The sequence below is a fragment of the Athene noctua genome, chromosome 1, assembly GCF_965140245.1.
Source record: "Athene noctua chromosome 1, bAthNoc1.hap1.1, whole genome shotgun sequence".
Taxonomy (NCBI): Eukaryota; Metazoa; Chordata; class Aves; order Strigiformes; family Strigidae; genus Athene; species Athene noctua.
The window spans coordinates 35,627,117-35,644,988 of NC_134037.1; the positions used below are offsets into that span (position 1 = coordinate 35,627,117).

Sequence of the window (17,872 nt, forward strand, 5' to 3'; positions counted from 1 at the left end):
TTCATAGGAAAGTTGCTATGGGGAAAGATATAATGGGAAAAATTTCTGATCCATCTACTGATTTGTAGTTTACTACATCAAGCTTCAAAGCTCATTCATGAGGTTTCTTCAACACTGCTCCTCTTATCCATATGTTTTCAAAATTACTACCCTCAGCTTTCACCATGGAGGCTCCTGAGGTAGTTTTTGACACCAACCCTGACCTCACATCCTACCTCAAACAGAAATCTCAGTGCTTCAGGTTCCCACCCACCACGGGAGGCTCTGTGTTGTTCCCTTTCAGCTCATGTACATGTACGTGTTATTTATTAGTACTTGGACATTAATGTTTTCTGTAATATATTTCTTTCAGACATCATTGTTCTCATCGCTTCAATAGCAGTTGTTTCTGCAAAAACTCAGGGTAACATTTTTGCAACATCAGCACTGAGAAGTCTTCGTTTCCTACAGATCCTTCGTATGGTGCGCATGGACCGAAGAGGAGGCACTTGGAAATTATTAGGTTCAGTAGTTTATGCACATAGCAAGGTACGTAATCTTAGATTCTGATTTTGTCTGGCTGATATCTTCACTTGATGTGATTCAACAAGAGGCCAAGGAAACAAACATTTATCAGTTTTGAGCAGAATACCTAAAATCTTCTGAAGTAACTTCAATTGTAATGGGCAGTAGCACAGATACATCAAGCCACGTTAAATGCTAACAGTTTCTAGAATATGTTGAAAGTACTGTCCTTGATACACAGCTGTAATTTGATATGTATTAGTGACCTTGCTGAAGCATCAAACCATAGAAGTAGATTTGGTCCGCTTTCAGAGAAAATTTGCAAAAGAAGAGCATTTGACTTTTAACTGCTCGAATGCCAAAAACAATGTACATCTTTTTATTATGTCTTCCTTTAAATGCCATACTGTCCAGTCTCAAATGGATATTGATCTCTGATTTCTTTTATCTAGGAATTAATCACAGCCTGGTACATAGGATTTTTAGTCCTCATCTTTTCATCTTTCCTGGTTTATCTGGTGGAAAAAGATGCAAATAATCAATTCTCCACATACGCAGATGCTCTCTGGTGGGGCACAGTAAGTACACAAAAATATTAATACACACTCTTTAACCAGTATGCTAGAGTGCTTTGAATTTCACCTACTGTGAACTTTAACTTAGTGTGCTGTTCAATGCATTGTTTTCACTGACATAAAACTGGTCTGAGAAGCTCCCCCCTTCAGCTATTCATTTGTACATCCATAGTTCATTTCACTCCATCCTGCAGAACAGTTGTTTATGTGCTTCTTCTGCAAACCAGACTACTAAACCTTCAAGAAAAGAAAGCATTTTATTTTTTAACCCAGATCTTTCAGTAATACAGTCCCACAAAGAGCTGCTTTGATCTAAATCAGAGGGCTGTATGCAGTAATGCAGGAAGAGGAACAAGTGTCAGGAAAGAAGGAGGGAAAAAATTCTTACATCAGCTTTGAGGTGAAGGGAAGAGTATCATCAGCTCCCTTAGAATCACAGAATCATCTAGGTTTGAAAAGATCTTGAAGATCATCCAGTCCAACCATTAACCTAACATTGACTGTTCTCGACTACACCACATCCCTCAGCGCTATGTCAACCCAACTCTTGAGCACCTCCAGGGATGGGGACTCCACCACCTCCCTGGGCAGCCCATTCCAACGCCTAACAACCCCTTCTGTAAAGAAATGCTTCCTAATATCCAGTCTAAACCTTCCCTGGAGCAACTTGAGGCCATTCCCTCTTGTCCTATTGCTTGTTACTTGGTTAAAGGGACTCATCCCCAGCTCTCTGCAACCTCCTTTCAGGGAGCTGTAGAGGGCGATGAGGTCTCCCCTCAGCCTCCTCTTCTCCAGACTAAACACCCCCAGTTCCCTCAGCCGCTCCTCGTATGACCTGTGCTCCAGACCCTGCACCAGCTTCGTTGCCCTTCTCTGGACATGCTCGAGTCATTCAATGTCCTTTTTGGAGTGAGGGGCCCAAAACTGAACACAGGAATGAAGGTGCGGCCTCACCAGTGCCGAGTACAGGGGTCAGATCCCTTCCCTGTCCCTGCTGGCCACGCTATTGCTGACACAAGCCAGGATGCCATTGGCCTTCTTGGCCACCTGGGCACACTGCTGGCTCCTGTTCAGCCAGCTGTCAATCAACCCCCCCAGGTCCCTCTCTGACTGGCAGCTCTCCAGCCACTCCTCCCCAAGCCTGTAGCGCTGCTGGGGGTCGTTGTGGCCCAAGGGCAGCCCCCGGCATTTGGCCTTATGGAAACTCCTCCAGTTGGCCTCAGCCCATGGCTCCAGCCTGTCCAGGTCTCTCTGCAGAGCCTCCCCACCCTCCAGCAGATCAACACTCCCACCCAACTTGGTGTCATCTGCAAACTGACTGACGGTGCACTCGATCCCCTCGTCCAGATCATCAATAAAGATGTTAAACAGGAGTGGCCCCAACACCGAGCCCTGGGGGACACCACTTGTGACCGGCCGCCAACCAGATTTAACTCCGTTCACCACAGCTCTTTGGGCCCGGCCATCCAGACAGTTTTTTACCCAGCAAAGCGTGTGCCCATCCAAGCCATGAGCAGCCAGTTTTGCCAGGAGAATGCTGTGGGAAATGGTGTCAAAGGCCTTGCTAAAGTCAAGGTAGACAACGTCCACAGCCTTTCCCTCACCCAATAAGCAGGTCACCCTGCTGTAGAAGGAGATCAGGTTTGTCAGGCAGGACCTGCCTTTCATAAACCCATGCTGACTGGGCCTGAGCATCTGGTTGTCCCGCACATACTGGATGATGGTACTCAGGATGAGCTGCTCCATCAGCTTCCTAGGCACTGATGTCAAGCTGACAGCCCTGTAATTTCCTGGGTCATATTCCAACCCTTCTTATATATGGGCATCATACTGGCCAACTTGAATCTGTCAGGACCTCCCCGGTCAGCCAGGACTGCTGGTAAATGATGGAAAGTGGCCTGGCGAGCACCCCAGCCAGCTCCTTCAGCACCCTCGGGTGTATCCCATCCGGTCCCATAGACTTCTGTGTGTCTGTGTGATGCAGCAGTCACTGTCTGTCTCCTGTAATGCAGGGGGATTGTTCTGCCAGTCTGTCTTCTGGCTGAGGAGGCTGGATTCCCTCAGTACAACTAGTCTTGTTATTAAACACTGAGGCAAAGAAGGCATTAAGCACCTCAGCCTTTTCCTCATCACTCGTTACTGTGTCTCTTCATGTGTCCAGCAGTGATGGAGGCCCTCCCTGGTCTTTCTTTTGCTGTTGATGTACTTAGAGAAACATTTCTTGTTGTTCTTGATTGCTGAAGCCAGATTAATTTCTAGCGGGGCTTTAGACCTCCTGATTTCCACCCTGCATAGCCTCACAGCCTCTTTGTAATCACTGTGACTCAGTAGCCCCTTCTTCCAAAGTCTGTAAACTCTCCTTTTCTCCCTGAGTTGCAGCCAAAGCTCCCTGTTCAGCCAGGGTGGTCTTCCCTGGCACTGGCTTCTCTTACAGCACCTGCGGACTGCCTGCTCCTGTGTTATTAAGACTTTCTTCTTAAAGAGTGTCCAGCCCCCTGTACCCTTCAGGACCGTCTCCCACAGAATTCTGGCAAGTAGTTGCCTAAAGAAGTCAAAGTCAGCCCTATGGAAGTCCAGGATGTCAGTTCTGCTGCCCCCTTTCCTGACCTCTCTAAAAATAGAGAACTCTATTATTTCATGATTGCTGTGCCCTAGTTGGCCTCCAACTGCCACATCATCCACCAGTCCTTCTTTGTTCACAAAGAGGAGATCCAGTAGGGCACCTTCTCTCATTGGTTTTCTCATCAGCTGCATCAGGAAGTTATCTTACACACATTCCAGGAATCTCCAGGACTGGTCCCGCTCTGCCGTGTTGTATTTCCAGCAGATGTCTGGGAAGTTAAAGTCACCCAGAAGAACAAGAGCGAGCAAGAGATTTCTCCTAAGTGCCTATAGAAAATTTCATCCACCTCTCGGTCGTGGTTGGGTGGCCTATAGTAGACTCCTAATGCAACATCTGCCCTGTTGGCCTTCCCACTGATTCTAACGCAAAGACACTCCACTTTGTCTTCACTATATTTGTGCTCAAAGCAATCATAACAGTCCCTAACATACAGCACCACCTCTCCTTCCTTGTCTATCCCTCCTAAAGATCTTGTAGCCATCAACTGGCACACTCCAGTCATGGAGTCTAACCATGTTTCTGTAACAGCCACTACAGCATAATTTTCCTGTTGCATCATGGCTTCAAGCTCCTCCTGTTTGTTACCCATGCTGTGTGCATTGGTATAGATGCACTTCACATGGGCTGATGTCCCCAGCACATTTTTGCATTCAGAGGTCCTAAGGCTGGCCTGACCTTTCACAGGTGTTACCACAGTTACTGATCCATCAGTATCCCTTGCTGCTTCTTTGTGCTGCATGTGTCCATCACTTGCCTCTACTGAGATGGCAGAGTAAGGGTGATCGCTGGCACAACAGTCCACAAAGTCTGGTAACATACTCTAGGGCTTATGTCTGGGAGTTCCAGTTTTGTCCCCTTCCCCCTTCAAATCTAGTTTAAAGCTCTCTCAATGAGCCCAGCTAACTCCTACCCCAAGAATGATATTGTTTCTCCTTCCTCTGTACCTTGATCACAAAAAGCAAGAATAAATTTTGCTATTCTGGTTCAGCAGTGTTATTTTTACAGGTGTAAAACCTCTGATTTAGTTGAGCTCACGTTTAATTATCAAATCAGTTGGTTTTACTTTGTTGAAAACTGTGGGATCTAAGTACACACCTGACTGGTTTTCTGAAAGAAGGATTATATGAATGCTTACGTATTTAAATAAACTAGGATTGAAATGAACGATGAAAAACTAGGCCTGAAATTTTGAAATTATTTTCATGACATAATATGTAGGGAGTTTTGCTTAAAAATGCCCTATAGCGAGCTAGGCCCCTGCACAGTGTGGGACTGACGTAGGCAGGTTAAGAAATCTGCCCCAACAAAGCCTATGGCAGAGCTATTGCCAGTAACTATAAAATGTGCTTTTCTTCTCCTTCTGATGCAAACACCGTGAGCTCTAACAGTGTCTGGGTAGTGAAATAATGCCTGTGAAATCATTAAAGCTACTATAACCTAGAGCACTCATTAGTTTTCCTCGAATAAGAACGACACCTGAACCAGCCTCTGCCACCTTTTCTCATCAGAGGAATGCAGGAGTGCAGAAGCTTTCTCACCTCAGACCGTCTGCTGAGAAGACTTCATCTGGACTCAGTAGTATCTGCAGGCTCAGAGCATGCATAGATGGGCTGTGCAAAAGCCCTTTCCAAAATGCTTTAAATCCTTGTGAAATATTTTTAGTAAGTTTTGTTTAGATTTTGAGCAAAGGTCAAGGTAATTTTCTATTAGTAAGAGTAGTTTGTATATTTGAAATTTGTTCATCTAAGGGTTAATAATACATTACATGTCTTCCCTAGAGACTATATTTCTGTGTTATTAGTGCACAAAATTAGGAGCTTGGAAAAGCCAGATCTAGTAGGTCTTACTTGTGCATTTACAAATATACAGAAATATTTTTCCTGAACCTTGTTACCTTAGAGCATCAAGGCAGATCTCTGATAAAATATACATTTTTATCCTGTAATTCAAATGTAAAATTCATGTTAAAGTTATGAGAGAAGGTTTTCCTCTCAGTCGCATCGCTATAGTTTATTTCATTTCACGTTTCTTCAAAAGCCAAGGTCTGGGTTTGGTTTAGAGCTTTCAAACCTGCTTATATTGACATGGTTGTGAAGCATCTGGCTTGGGATGCCGGTGTCCTCACTGATGGGTACCCTGGCACCAGCAGTCTGCAAAAACCATTGCCCCTTTGGGGGTGGCAGCGTGGATGTGATCGTGCAAGAGACCCTCCTGTGGCAGTGCATGGGTCTGGGAATGCATGTTTTCAGCCATTTGATTATCTGGTAAACAACCTTTGCCTCTCTGTAAAGCCATGTGTGACTTAGCACTGCATAGGCAGGGAGTTTGGACTAAGCAGAGGATTGTAGCCACCTGCCAGCAGGCAATAGTGAGGAGAAACATAGGCATGATGCACAGGAAAGTCCCAGCAAACTCAGACCTCAACTCTGACATCTGACTGAGGCTCATGTTAGATCCAGATCCCTCTCCCTGAGCAACTCGGGCAGGAGGAACAAGGTCTTTACTTTAGAACTTGTTTTTCCACTACCTGCTGACTGCTATTTTTTAAGGAAAAACCCTGCTAAGAAATAATCATTGTATAAAGTGGTGCTTAAAATATTTTGTACACTATGAAGTGAAAATGTATGACTCATAGGTCAGATAAGTAGCGCAACTGAGAAAATAGGAATGTTTTCTTGACATCAGCAGGAAAAACAACAAATTGTAATCAAAAACCTGAAAACAATCCATATTGTATATTTCTATATCTTTTCTCCTTACTCCAGTGTGTGACATGAATACATTTAAATTTTTAATGTGCTTAAGTTACTGAAAATCAGTGTTCCCCCTTACCTGTTATCTTTGCCATTTTAATAATAGTATTTTTTGTATAATATGTAAAACAGTATGTGGGAAATGCATAATGTGCTTCTTAGTCATAGTTGTTTTTACTGCCAGAGTAACCCACATGCAGATTTTGAAAAGTCAGATTGTGTGGCATTTTAGGGGAAATCAATGCTTAGTCTCATTGATTTGTTTATTTGCAAAAGTTGTTCTAACTTAAACCACAGAGTATCTACCAAATCCCAGACTGAATTCTGTGATGGCAGAGGTACAAGAAAAAAAATACCACATTCAAGTCAGACACAAATAGGCGCATTAAATTTCAAGCTTTTAGAGGCACTTATGTCCCCCCTTTACAGGACCAGACCCAGCATGCAGCAATTAACCAATTCATTAATTCAGATTATTTAGGGCCATACTCTGCTATGGTCATTTCACTGACTCCATTTCTGAAGCCCCTATTTTTACGCTGAAATGAAAGGCAGGATATCGCATCCTAATTTACATATGAATACTCCACTGTATTTGCAATTGCATATTGTACTGTGCAACCTACAGTTTAAACATTATGCTAATGTTACTATTATGAATATGCTTGTGGTTGGGGACCCCACAGTGCTGCCTAACACAGCAGCACACAACAGCATGTGTTATATGAAGACCTCAGGTTCAAAATTTGCTTTGGTAGAAAAGGTTAATTAATTTAACAGAATAAAGTAACTAAACTATACAGGAACAAAAGGTCAATTCAAAAACTTAAGTATTTCAAAACAAAACCATGCATGGGTTTCTGAGAACCTGGTGTTAGCTAGAACTGTGTGTGCTTATAGTGGCATTTAGTTTGCATGTTATTTAGTTTTACCTGCAAATGTAATGCAAATAAGATTCCTGTCTCTCTTTACACATTTGATAAGAGTTTCTCTTAATAAGTCATTAGTCTCAAGTAGTATGCAGTAGTTAAGTTGGGTACAGAATGGCTCTGGCACTCCACATTGACCTGTAGGTGAACATATCATATTGCAATGAATAATATTGTCACAATTCCTAGCTCAGATGAGTTAATAATGATGACATTTTTTTCATTTAATGTAATGGCAGCATGAGCAAACTACATTTTTTTCAGTTAATTCATTTCAGGTAAAGATTCAAAACATAAGTACTGCTAGCAGAACATAAAGTGACATCAGAAAGAAATATTAGGGTAGAGGAGATCCTCCTGGGTCCTATCTCATTTAATTGAAGGCACCTAGGTTATATAATCACATTCATTATTATATTACCTCACTTATTATTAACATATTTATTAGCTCCAGCAATGAGCTATAACAGAAGTTCTATCATTTTTGCAAGTTTTGAGTCTATCAGGTGACACTGCCTGCCTTAGCTGGTCTGTCCAGACACCTCATTTGTAGAAGCAACCAGAATGGAGTGTTGCATCTGGTACAAAAGTTAGGACTCAGCTCGCTCATTTAGCCACGTAGGAGTGCTTGAACATAGGCATACAGTGCCATGGATGATCTGTTGGAGAGTCAGCTCTCTCTCCTGTGAGTGGCTCCTATTCAGATGTCCCACGACATCTCAGGTGTCACTAGGCGTTTGTTGTCAGGCAAGCCTAAATCCTACATTTTAGGATAGTATGAGTTACCTGCCAGAGGAACTGTACATGTTGCAGTAACCAGATCATGCTAAACACCTAAGCATTTTATTTTTCAAGCTGGGTGAAATGAATCCTGTACAAAAAAATCTAAAAGGTTTCATTTATTGTCCTGATTTAGGCTGTAGTGATCAGACACAAGATTGCTCAGCAGGTATCCCCAGAAAGACATGATTTGCACACCTTGTTATTTCTTTTATTGTATCTTGATCCTCTTTTTCACCACTTTGCTTCCTCTAACCAAGTCTCCTCTCAGATAAACAACCTATTCCTAATTACCTTCACAGGTTCAATACAGATTTTGTAGTTCTGTTACCTAGTCACTCTTGGCCTTGTATGATACCACTGATGTATTCACCTAGGTGCTGTTGTCCTTGCAAGACTGTAATGCCTAAAAGGTCCCAAATAATTTCCTCCTGTCACCTTTGGACTTTTGTCACTGCTCCCTTAACGACCCATGGGATCCAGCCTTCCCTCACAGTGCTATCCGTAACTTCTGTCTGCTTCTTACATTATTATCAGTGACATCTGCAAGTTTTTCATGTTGTCATGGTCTCACATTCAGTAGTTTTCCACACCCTGTTCAATTAACTTAACCTCAGGATTATGCCAGTCAGGGCCTGGCCAGTGGTTCAGTCATTCACTTGCAGCACTAACAAAGATGTAGAGGATTATTCCTGAACTTGATCCTGAAGTTGTCTGAAAAAAATATTTTCTTAGCTGTGTGATGAGAGGAATACAAAATGAAGATCAAACCCATTTGTTCTGTGTTGAGTAAGACAATACAGCATGGTGCTGACACCTATACGCCCATGTAAAGACTGTCCTGGGATAAAACAGCTCAAAGAGAGCAAGAAGCCACTGATATTCTTAATCATAGACTAATACCATTAAGTACTCAGGACCTAAAAGAACGGGGGAAAGGCTTTAGTACGGTCTTGCTATTTTATTTGGAGAAATTCCAGAGATAGAGTCTGTATGACTGCTCCTGGTTTTGGATTGCTCACATATGTCAGATCTCAAAGGTTCAAGTTTATCTTTGACTTCTTCAGAAAACAGTTCGGTGGCAATATCTTTAATATGCAGATGACACTTAGTTCTGTTTCCTTCTTGTCAGCCCAGGCAGGAGAGATATCTGACTTTCCAGTGTCTGGCAGAGATAGGGAGCTGAACAGAAGCCAAGAAACTGGGCTTGTTCCAGAGCTTCAAACTGCTTTGCAATGACTGGCCTGGAAATGATTTTTGAGGAACTTTCATTCAGGGCTTCATTTGGTCAAGTGCTTTGTTGCTCTCAGGGTCTTAATAGCCTCAAACTGTTCTGCATTTGCCCTCTGATGAGAAAAACTGGGAATACCTTCTTCGGCAAACAAAGGAAATCCAAATCAAGCCACTCTGCCAGGCCAAGAGTGTGGTTGCATCAGCACACCTCTGCCAGAAAAGAGGGAGCTGCATTCCCATGTCCCTTCCTCCTTACTGCTCAATCTCAGCCACTCACTGCCTTCTGCAGGCTCTGGAGCTTGTTAGGCACCTCCATGAGCTAAAACAGTTCGCTGAAACAGCAGAAACAAACCATGCAGAACTGTGGATAATTCTCTCCACCTTCCTGGGTTGCATTGGCTCTCCAAAGAGTCCAGCAAAAGTCGGGAAGAGGGGATGAGGCAGGGAAGTGAAAAGAAGCAAGGAAGGAGAACCAAGACCTGATAAGCACACAAGGTGGTGTGTCTGTGACCGGGCTAGCATTGCAAAACTTGAGACTTGATAACCACTTGAAATTTCAGCTGCAGCCTTAATTCAGCTCATGCTCTTTCAGTCACTATGGCTTTCTCAGGGTAAATTACACCCACAGCTTGTTCCCAACAATGGGAGCAATTAAGAGCACTGTTTACTATCTACAGAGCCCTAAATAGTTGAAATCTAATTACTTCCAAAAGACTTTCCTTCTTTTGTCCTGTGGTGACCCCAGCATTAAATAGAATTGCTTTGGCCGTCTTGCCTAGGAATGAACTTTGAGGAAGCTGGAAGCAAAATAATGTCTCTAGAAGGCATTTTCCTGAAGAATTCATTCCTGCCAGAATATTTGCTAAGCCTGAACTTGCCCACATTTGGTACACGATGTAAAATAATTCTCTGTGCACATGTTCTCCGCTAATAACAGGCCCTGGAGTCCTTGGCATTCAGCCTACCGTTGTCTATCTTTGTCCTTTAACATTGTGTGCCATTGCCTGAGCACGCACTCTGCAGCCTACCACCCGGCCTTTGGAAATCCTCCGCTCTGCCCACACCTCCTCCAGCTGCCTGGACCAGGCGGTTGGGTGGGTCCAAACTCCCCAAGAGGGAATCACAGAATCACAGAATCACAGAATGGTTTGAGTTGGAAGGAGCCTTAAAGATCACCTAGTTCCAACCCCCTGCCATGGGCAGGGACACCCCAGGCTGCTCAAAGCCCCGTCCAACCTGGCCTTGAACACTGCCAGGGAGGGGGCAGCCACAGCTTCTCTGGGAAACCTGTGCCAGTGCCTCACCACCCTCACAGGAAAGAATTACTTCCTTACATCTAATCTAAATCTGCCCTCTTTCAGTTTAAAGCCATTACCCCATGTTCTATCACTACATGCCCTTGTAAAAAGTCCTCTTTTCACAGAAAAATGTATTAATATTAATTTGTTTATGTTGTTTTTCTTTTAGAAAAACTATATATGTTTCATGTGTCTTGGATTATTTAGTGGAAATGCTGTTTCATGCAATGTAAATAATCTGTAACTAATCTCTCAGTGACTTCTGGTAAACCACAATGTTTATTCATTTCTTTTTAGATCACATTGACAACTATTGGGTACGGAGACAAAACTCCTCTTACTTGGCTTGGAAGGTTGCTTTCTGCAGGATTTGCTCTACTTGGCATTTCTTTCTTTGCACTACCTGCTGTGAGTATGGCTATAAAATTTGTAAAAAGGTAATAGAAACTTCTGTAGCTCCTACTGCTGTTAAATACAAAAAGTTGAAGGAAGATCTCTACATAAAGAACAACTGTTTAAGACTTTTTGATCTGTGATAACACTAGCGAACTGCTATCCAAAATCCAGACAAAAGGTTTGATGTCACTGCTTGAATTTTGGGGAGTTTCTTTGGCATGGACAAAACTGGGAAGTAATCCTAAATTAGGTAGCATATTATTGCGTATGGTGAAAATTCCTTTCTTTTGTTACAAATTGTGGCTTATCTATTACTGCTTTTCTTTCAGATTTTTGAAAAAATAACGTTTTTATGATATGTTTTTATGAATTAGATTCTATTGGGGAAAAAAAATTAGATATTTCTAATAGGTTGTCCTGTATGACCATGTTCAGGCTACCAACAGAGAGTAGTAGAAGGCATTAAATCAACCAAAAGTTAATGTTGTTGAATGTAAAAATGCAACTATCATTTTCCGTGAGTGATTGTAAATAAACATGACAGTTTATTTGTTTATATATATGTTGCTTTTATCAATGTTCAAGAGACTTTAATGGAAATGGGAATCATCTAATGACTAAAATATAGTGTAGCTTCAAAACCAACTTTTAATTTTTGTAAGTAAATTGCCTTTATTTTTTAAATTAGTATTGAATAAGCTTGAAAACAGAAGTTGCATTTGTATTTTGTTGCATTGCATCCAGGGTAACATATACAGAAAATCAATATATTAATCCTCAGATTCATTGTCTATAGATCACTATAAAACATGTATATTATAATAATACAGGTTTTTTCAACTATATAAAGAAACCTAGATTAGAAGTCAGCATTTGCCAATAGCATTGAATCATCTAGCATACTGCATTTATTTATTACTCTAAGTACAGACAGTATTTCAGTATCTCTGACATATTACCTGTTTGTGAATATTTGACATTTAGTGGCAGCTACTGTAATTATTTCCCTTTGTCACCTAGTCACCACTAACAAGAAATTTAGTCTTAGCAGGTTTATAATGAACATTTAAAAGATGAATAACCTTACCTATTAGAGATGCCAGAACTTTTGTTCCTTGTGTGGTATCTATGTACAGATACTCATTTTCCTCATGAACACTTTTGTGTTGAATCTGTCTGTAAAACAAGATATGTGTGAATGTTGTGCATTTCTAATAGTATTTTATCCTGACTAAGAATCAAGTGGAAATATTCTTCCTTATAATGCAGACGTGTTCAGCAAAAATATTACACTCCTTGCAAGCCAGTGAGAGAAAACTTTCTCACTCTTTGGGTCTGTTCACCTGGAGTCAAATTTATCTTACTTCATTCAAAAGTAAAAAGGCTAAAAAAGGAGAGGTTTAATCATCAGTTTTTTTCATAGCCTATAGAATGAACAACAGGGATTATTTAGATGGGAAGGAGTAAGAAGAAATGGTCGTAATCTGTTAAGCAAGGCATTTTCTAATTTTTCTAAAATCAAAAGTTATTATAAGCACTGCAGATATGGACTTTGAGGTCCATATATATCTGGCAGCTGGTCATTTCATCATTCCTGGCTTAAGTTCCTCTGAATATTCCTGCTTGATTTTATATCTATATATATCTTCATGCCCTTTAAAGCTGGAGGAACAGAGTGTAGCACAAACCCAAGTAATGGTTAGAATGAGTGGTCACTAGTAGCGCCACAGATGTTCTCTCTTAAATAAGGAGTCTCCTGCTTCACCACAAAAGGGGCACTGTTGTTAAGCCTTATACTGTCATGTACTGTCATACATGTGTTATCTCAAGCAATCATATCGCATAACATCTTCACGAAATCTTTGTAGTTGATTACGCACATTGTTGAAAAAAACTACCTGCCTGATAATAAATGGCGTATTGTATTGCAGGGCATCCTTGGCTCAGGATTTGCATTAAAAGTGCAGGAACAGCATCGTCAGAAACACTTTGAGAAAAGAAGGAATCCAGCTGCCAGTCTAATTCAGGTAAATATGGAATCAGTGAAAAGATAATAGTAGGTGGTTTAAAGTACATACTGGAGCAAGTTTTATTATTTGAATTTTGAAAGCTTTGTGGAAATAATGTTTAACAGATTGGTTAGTTTCATGAAATAAGTTTGTTCAGTGATTGCCATTTATTGCCATAATTGTATATATTGCATTTCTATGCATAATTTTTGAGGTTCTTCTATCCATACTGAAGAAACCAAGTCAATGATGTCTGTTGCATGCCTGCAGTTAGGCAATTACTTGGAAAAATAGAACTGATCACTATAGACACAGCACTCTTGCCTATATTAAGCTGCTTTTCATCTACTACAGGGTTTGGAGTGTTCCAATGAGTGATATATTTAGTAAAAATGAAAAGTCTCCTGCCCAGGAGAATTGCTTTCACTATTAGTCAATTCAAAAGCCGGAAATGTAGGTGCTAGCAATTCCAAAATGTCTGAAATTGTCTGAAGTGGTTTCAGCTCCAGTACTGACATGATGGTGTGTATTAACAACTGAGAAAGATTTTTTTAAGCAAAATTGGCATATCTGTTAAACAGCTGTTTTGCATGTTTTTTTCTTTAACTTACAGTCCTAGTTAAAAATGAGAAAATCCTCTAAAGAATGATTTTGCACCAAGCTTTACTCTGCTTGATGCACTGAAGAAAAAAAGGAGGGAAATAATCTTCTAGTGTCCTAGTTTATTTTCTTGAGATCCTAAGTGTTTTATGTGTACCATTTATGCTGATTTTTTAAATTCTGAAATCATGAATCCAAATAAAGAAGGTGAGCATGAATATACTAGAGTTCCATTGTAAGTTCAGGATAGATGCCAGGCTGTCTTTGAAGCATTCTTAAAATTAATAAATGTTTTCCATTATTACTGTTAAACTATTATTAAATATTAAATATTTGATATTTAATGTTTATTAGAATAATTAATAAATATAAATCCACTCCTTTTGTATCTATTGTACTGTAGAATGACTGTCTGGGATATTTTCTAATACATATATTCTAATCTACTTCTTCCAAGTTTGGTTGCCAGAAGAAACACACAATAGATTTAGGTTTTGGATGTAGCTCTACTTATTATTGTATGACAGTTCAACCAAAATATTAGTAAGACATCATGCTAAATAGATTAAGAGTAGTTGGCTGACTGATTTCCCAACGTGACTCTCAGTGGCCAAAATCATTGTGAAAGGAAGACATTTGTGGTGGGATCCCATGATGAAGGCTTTTCAGCATTTACGTGTTCATTTTCATGTTCAGCATTTTCAGTGATCTGGAAATTAATATAAAATTGCTGATGGAGCACAAGACCAGCAGAATAGGAAAGATGAGGACGGGCAAACAGGAATGAACCCAAGGATGATCTGTGGACTTTACAGGGTGGAATGGTTCCTAACAAATGTCTTAATACACCAAATACAAAACTTGATCTAGAAACAATTAATTCAGACTATTACGAGAAGACTCTATCCCAGTGTTAGTGACTCTGGAAAGGATTTGACAAAGGATGAGAAACACAGAGAAAGAGTGGGAAAGAAGGATCAAGACCTTCATACAAGTTCCCAGTATGTTACTCCAGCTGGTTTGTTACAGTCCTTAAATACAGAGCCAGTATCTAAGTAACAAGTAGGAGGAGGCTGGTATTACCACTGTGTATAGTGATGCTGGTACTAACATGCTACATATCAACTCAGCATCTACAGTTTGTAAATAAGACTGAAAATAGGAGAAAACAAAGAAAACATTGGGAAAAAATTAGTCCAGGACTGGAGAAAATTTCATGTTCATAAATGCAGAACGTGTCTGAACTACATATCATTGAGTACTGTAACAGTGCCCAGGCTTTTTTAAATTGTCTGTTGTGGCTATTGATAATGAACTGCCATGGAAATCACCGTGCTCTAGTTCATCAGGATAATGTCTATTTTCTAAACAGTTACTCTGTAGAATTAGTCTGTGCTAACTCCTCTGTTGCCGTAGATACACTGTCTGCTAGAGCCTTTACCTGACTGATCTCTATAGGAGACTGTTTCACGTGGACATACTTTTCTCAGTTTCTTTAGCTTATAAGAAATACTCAGTGTGAATATTATTTGAACATAAAAGTCCAGAGAGGAAGTACTGGAACCTACAGGACTATTTAATGTAGCAGACAGAAACATAACCAATATGTTTGGCTATAAGCCAAACAACAAGCACTTCAAATTAAAACAATGCAGAGATTTTTAACAATGAGAATGATCAACCAGTGGAACGGTTTACAAAGTGACAGGTTCTCCATCTGCAGATGAAGACTAGTTGTATTTCTGGGAGATATGCAGTAGGAAAACACAGGGTATTAGACTCTGTACAAGAATACCTGGATGACATTTAATGATTGACAATATATAGGAAGCACAGATACTAAGATAGTACAAATTAATATAGTATGCTGACAACAGGGAAGCTGCTGCAGTTTGTAGAACCGAGGATCTGTCTTACTGTCTACATGCAGTTATAAATCCCAATAGTGGATACTCACCTTTGAAATTATTTATTTTGTGTTTTTAAACATTTAACAGTGTTTCAAACCACAGAGAATACTTCTGTTTTCTTCTAAATATTTTTTGTCTGGTTTTCATTATCGTTTACAACAAGTATTATGACCCTTTCTTTACCTCCGACTGCGAGTTTGTGTGGGTGTCCCCTATGGATTTGTCACAAATAAATCACTGTGATGCTTTTTTGAGCACCTTTATGTGATGAATATCTTCTGGTGCTTCCACAAAGCTGGTAACTCTTACTTTACTGTGTAAAGTGTACTGTGATTCACAAAAGTTTTGGTAGGTTGTTACTGGTATTTCCTTAATCAACCTATTAGAGCACATCCCAATCTGAGCAAAATCCCCTCTCTCCGTAATCAGTGCGGTGGCATTGTCACTTCATGTTCTTGGTTCCTTTGTGCTTTTCTATTGTTTCCCCATACCAGGCTTCTTGGCGGTTTTATTCTACTGACACCAGCCGAACAAACCTGACAGCCACCTGGCGATATTATGAAAGTATTCTTCCTCCCCTCAGGCATGTATCAGTGCTATGAATGATAAAAGAAAGCCATGACTTGTATTGGTTACTAATCTGCTTTTCAATTTTTTGTTTCATCCCCTGCTCCCTCTTGCCTTGTTTTTTTCTTTTTTACCATATATCCTGCACGTAGTGTGTATGGCGTAGTTATGCGGCTGATGAGAAATCGGTTTCCATTGCTACCTGGAAGCCTCATTTGAAGGCCTTGCATACCTGCAGCCCTACAAAGTAGGTACAAATATGGCAGCTGGTGGTGTTCTCAATGTCTGTTCAAGCTTATAGAGAATTACTATTATTTGTCTCTTCTGTCTTGTTTTGTCTTCTTAAGTCCTCTCATTAAAAATTTCAACTAACAAATCAGATCAATATTATCTAGGAGCCTAGGACAGTGGGACAAATACAAATCATTGGCCTTTATCTAAGAAAGATATGAGCACAGGCATTAGAAACATTTTCCCCCAAACCCATTGATATATCAAGGTTAATGTTACACCCAGTTCCAAATTGTCTCTAAGGAGGAAAATGTTAATTTTCATGCAGAGCTTGTTCCTTGATTTAATGCCATTTTTATGCCTGTGGCTCTGTATAAGGCTACAGCTACAGATGTACCTTTCCGAGGGAAGAGAGCCTTGTGGTATTCTGGGGGTGAATGCACTGTGGAATTTGGCCCTTTTCGTCATAACTTCTGATATGTTCAGTATTTCCTTAGGACAAAATATATCCTCAGTTATACACACAGTCAGGAAGATAAGTAAAAAGACCTGATGTCACAGTTCGGCAGACAGGAAATATTTGATGTCCTGGTTTGGGTGAGAATTCACAGAGCACTGGAAGCCCAGGACTCTTCAATAATTTAGTACAAAATTTACCAGAAGGTAGTAAATTGATGGGGCAGAAGTCAGGAAGTAAAAGATACTTGATAAAGATCAAAAAGGAGAGTGCTAAGAACCTTATGGGAAAGCTCTGATAAGCATCCTAACTGTTGTTATTGCAGACAGAGCAAGAGAATTAGTGGTTTCTCTCAAAGCTGGGTGATGAACATCCACATGACAGTAAAAAGGTAATCGTGTGCCAAAAAGCTCAGCCAAAAAGAGGTTTGGCTGGGTACCCAAAACTGATCTTTGAATTTCAAAGAGTTGACAAGAACAGAGCCATAAGCAATCCATTACCATAACTGTAAATCCAAAAAGTTCCAAACTAAATGGAGCTTTTAGATTAAAAGTTACATGGGATATTGATTTTTGACATATACAAACAGGTTGAAGGCAACATCAGTATAAACAGATGGATATAAAATTACACAAATAATGAAGCTGTATCCCACCTAAAATATTCTAAAATATGACTGACCCTCAAAAGTGCATCTATTTGTTATTTCAAATAAGTGTATTACTGTGCTATCCTAAAATTAAACCTTTTTATTTACCAGAGATAACTTTATCTAATAAGAGCCTACAGCTTTCTGTTATATATGTGTCAGCAATGCATTTTGCCTAAGTGCTTTGCCAACTCAGTCTGCAGTGGTATGTACTAAGCATGTTGTGCATGTGTTAAAACAACTGAAAAGTTTCTTTTTCAGAAGCGTTGTAGTTACGAGTCTTGCTTGAATGTTTTTGTGGTTGCAATGTAACGTGTGTGTTGTACACTAATTATCATATCCATTTACGTTTATCATA

At 40.2% G+C, this 17,872-nt stretch overlaps 1 protein-coding gene across 5 annotated transcripts in view; it reads left to right on the forward strand.

Moving 5' to 3' along the window:
- The window catches only part of KCNQ5 (potassium voltage-gated channel subfamily Q member 5), a 293,660-nt gene that overhangs the window by 240,876 nt on the left and 34,912 nt on the right, over window positions 1-17,872 (forward strand). For all 5 annotated transcript variants that reach the window (XM_074895901.1, XM_074895896.1, XM_074895900.1 and 2 more), the window contains exons 4-8: window positions 353-528; window positions 957-1,082; window positions 10,993-11,103; window positions 13,023-13,118; window positions 16,330-16,424. In XM_074895901.1, coding sequence (XP_074752002.1) covers window positions 353-528; window positions 957-1,082; window positions 10,993-11,103; window positions 13,023-13,118; window positions 16,330-16,424 — 604 coding nt within the window. The remainder of the gene's footprint in view (window positions 1-352; window positions 529-956; window positions 1,083-10,992; window positions 11,104-13,022; window positions 13,119-16,329; window positions 16,425-17,872) is intronic.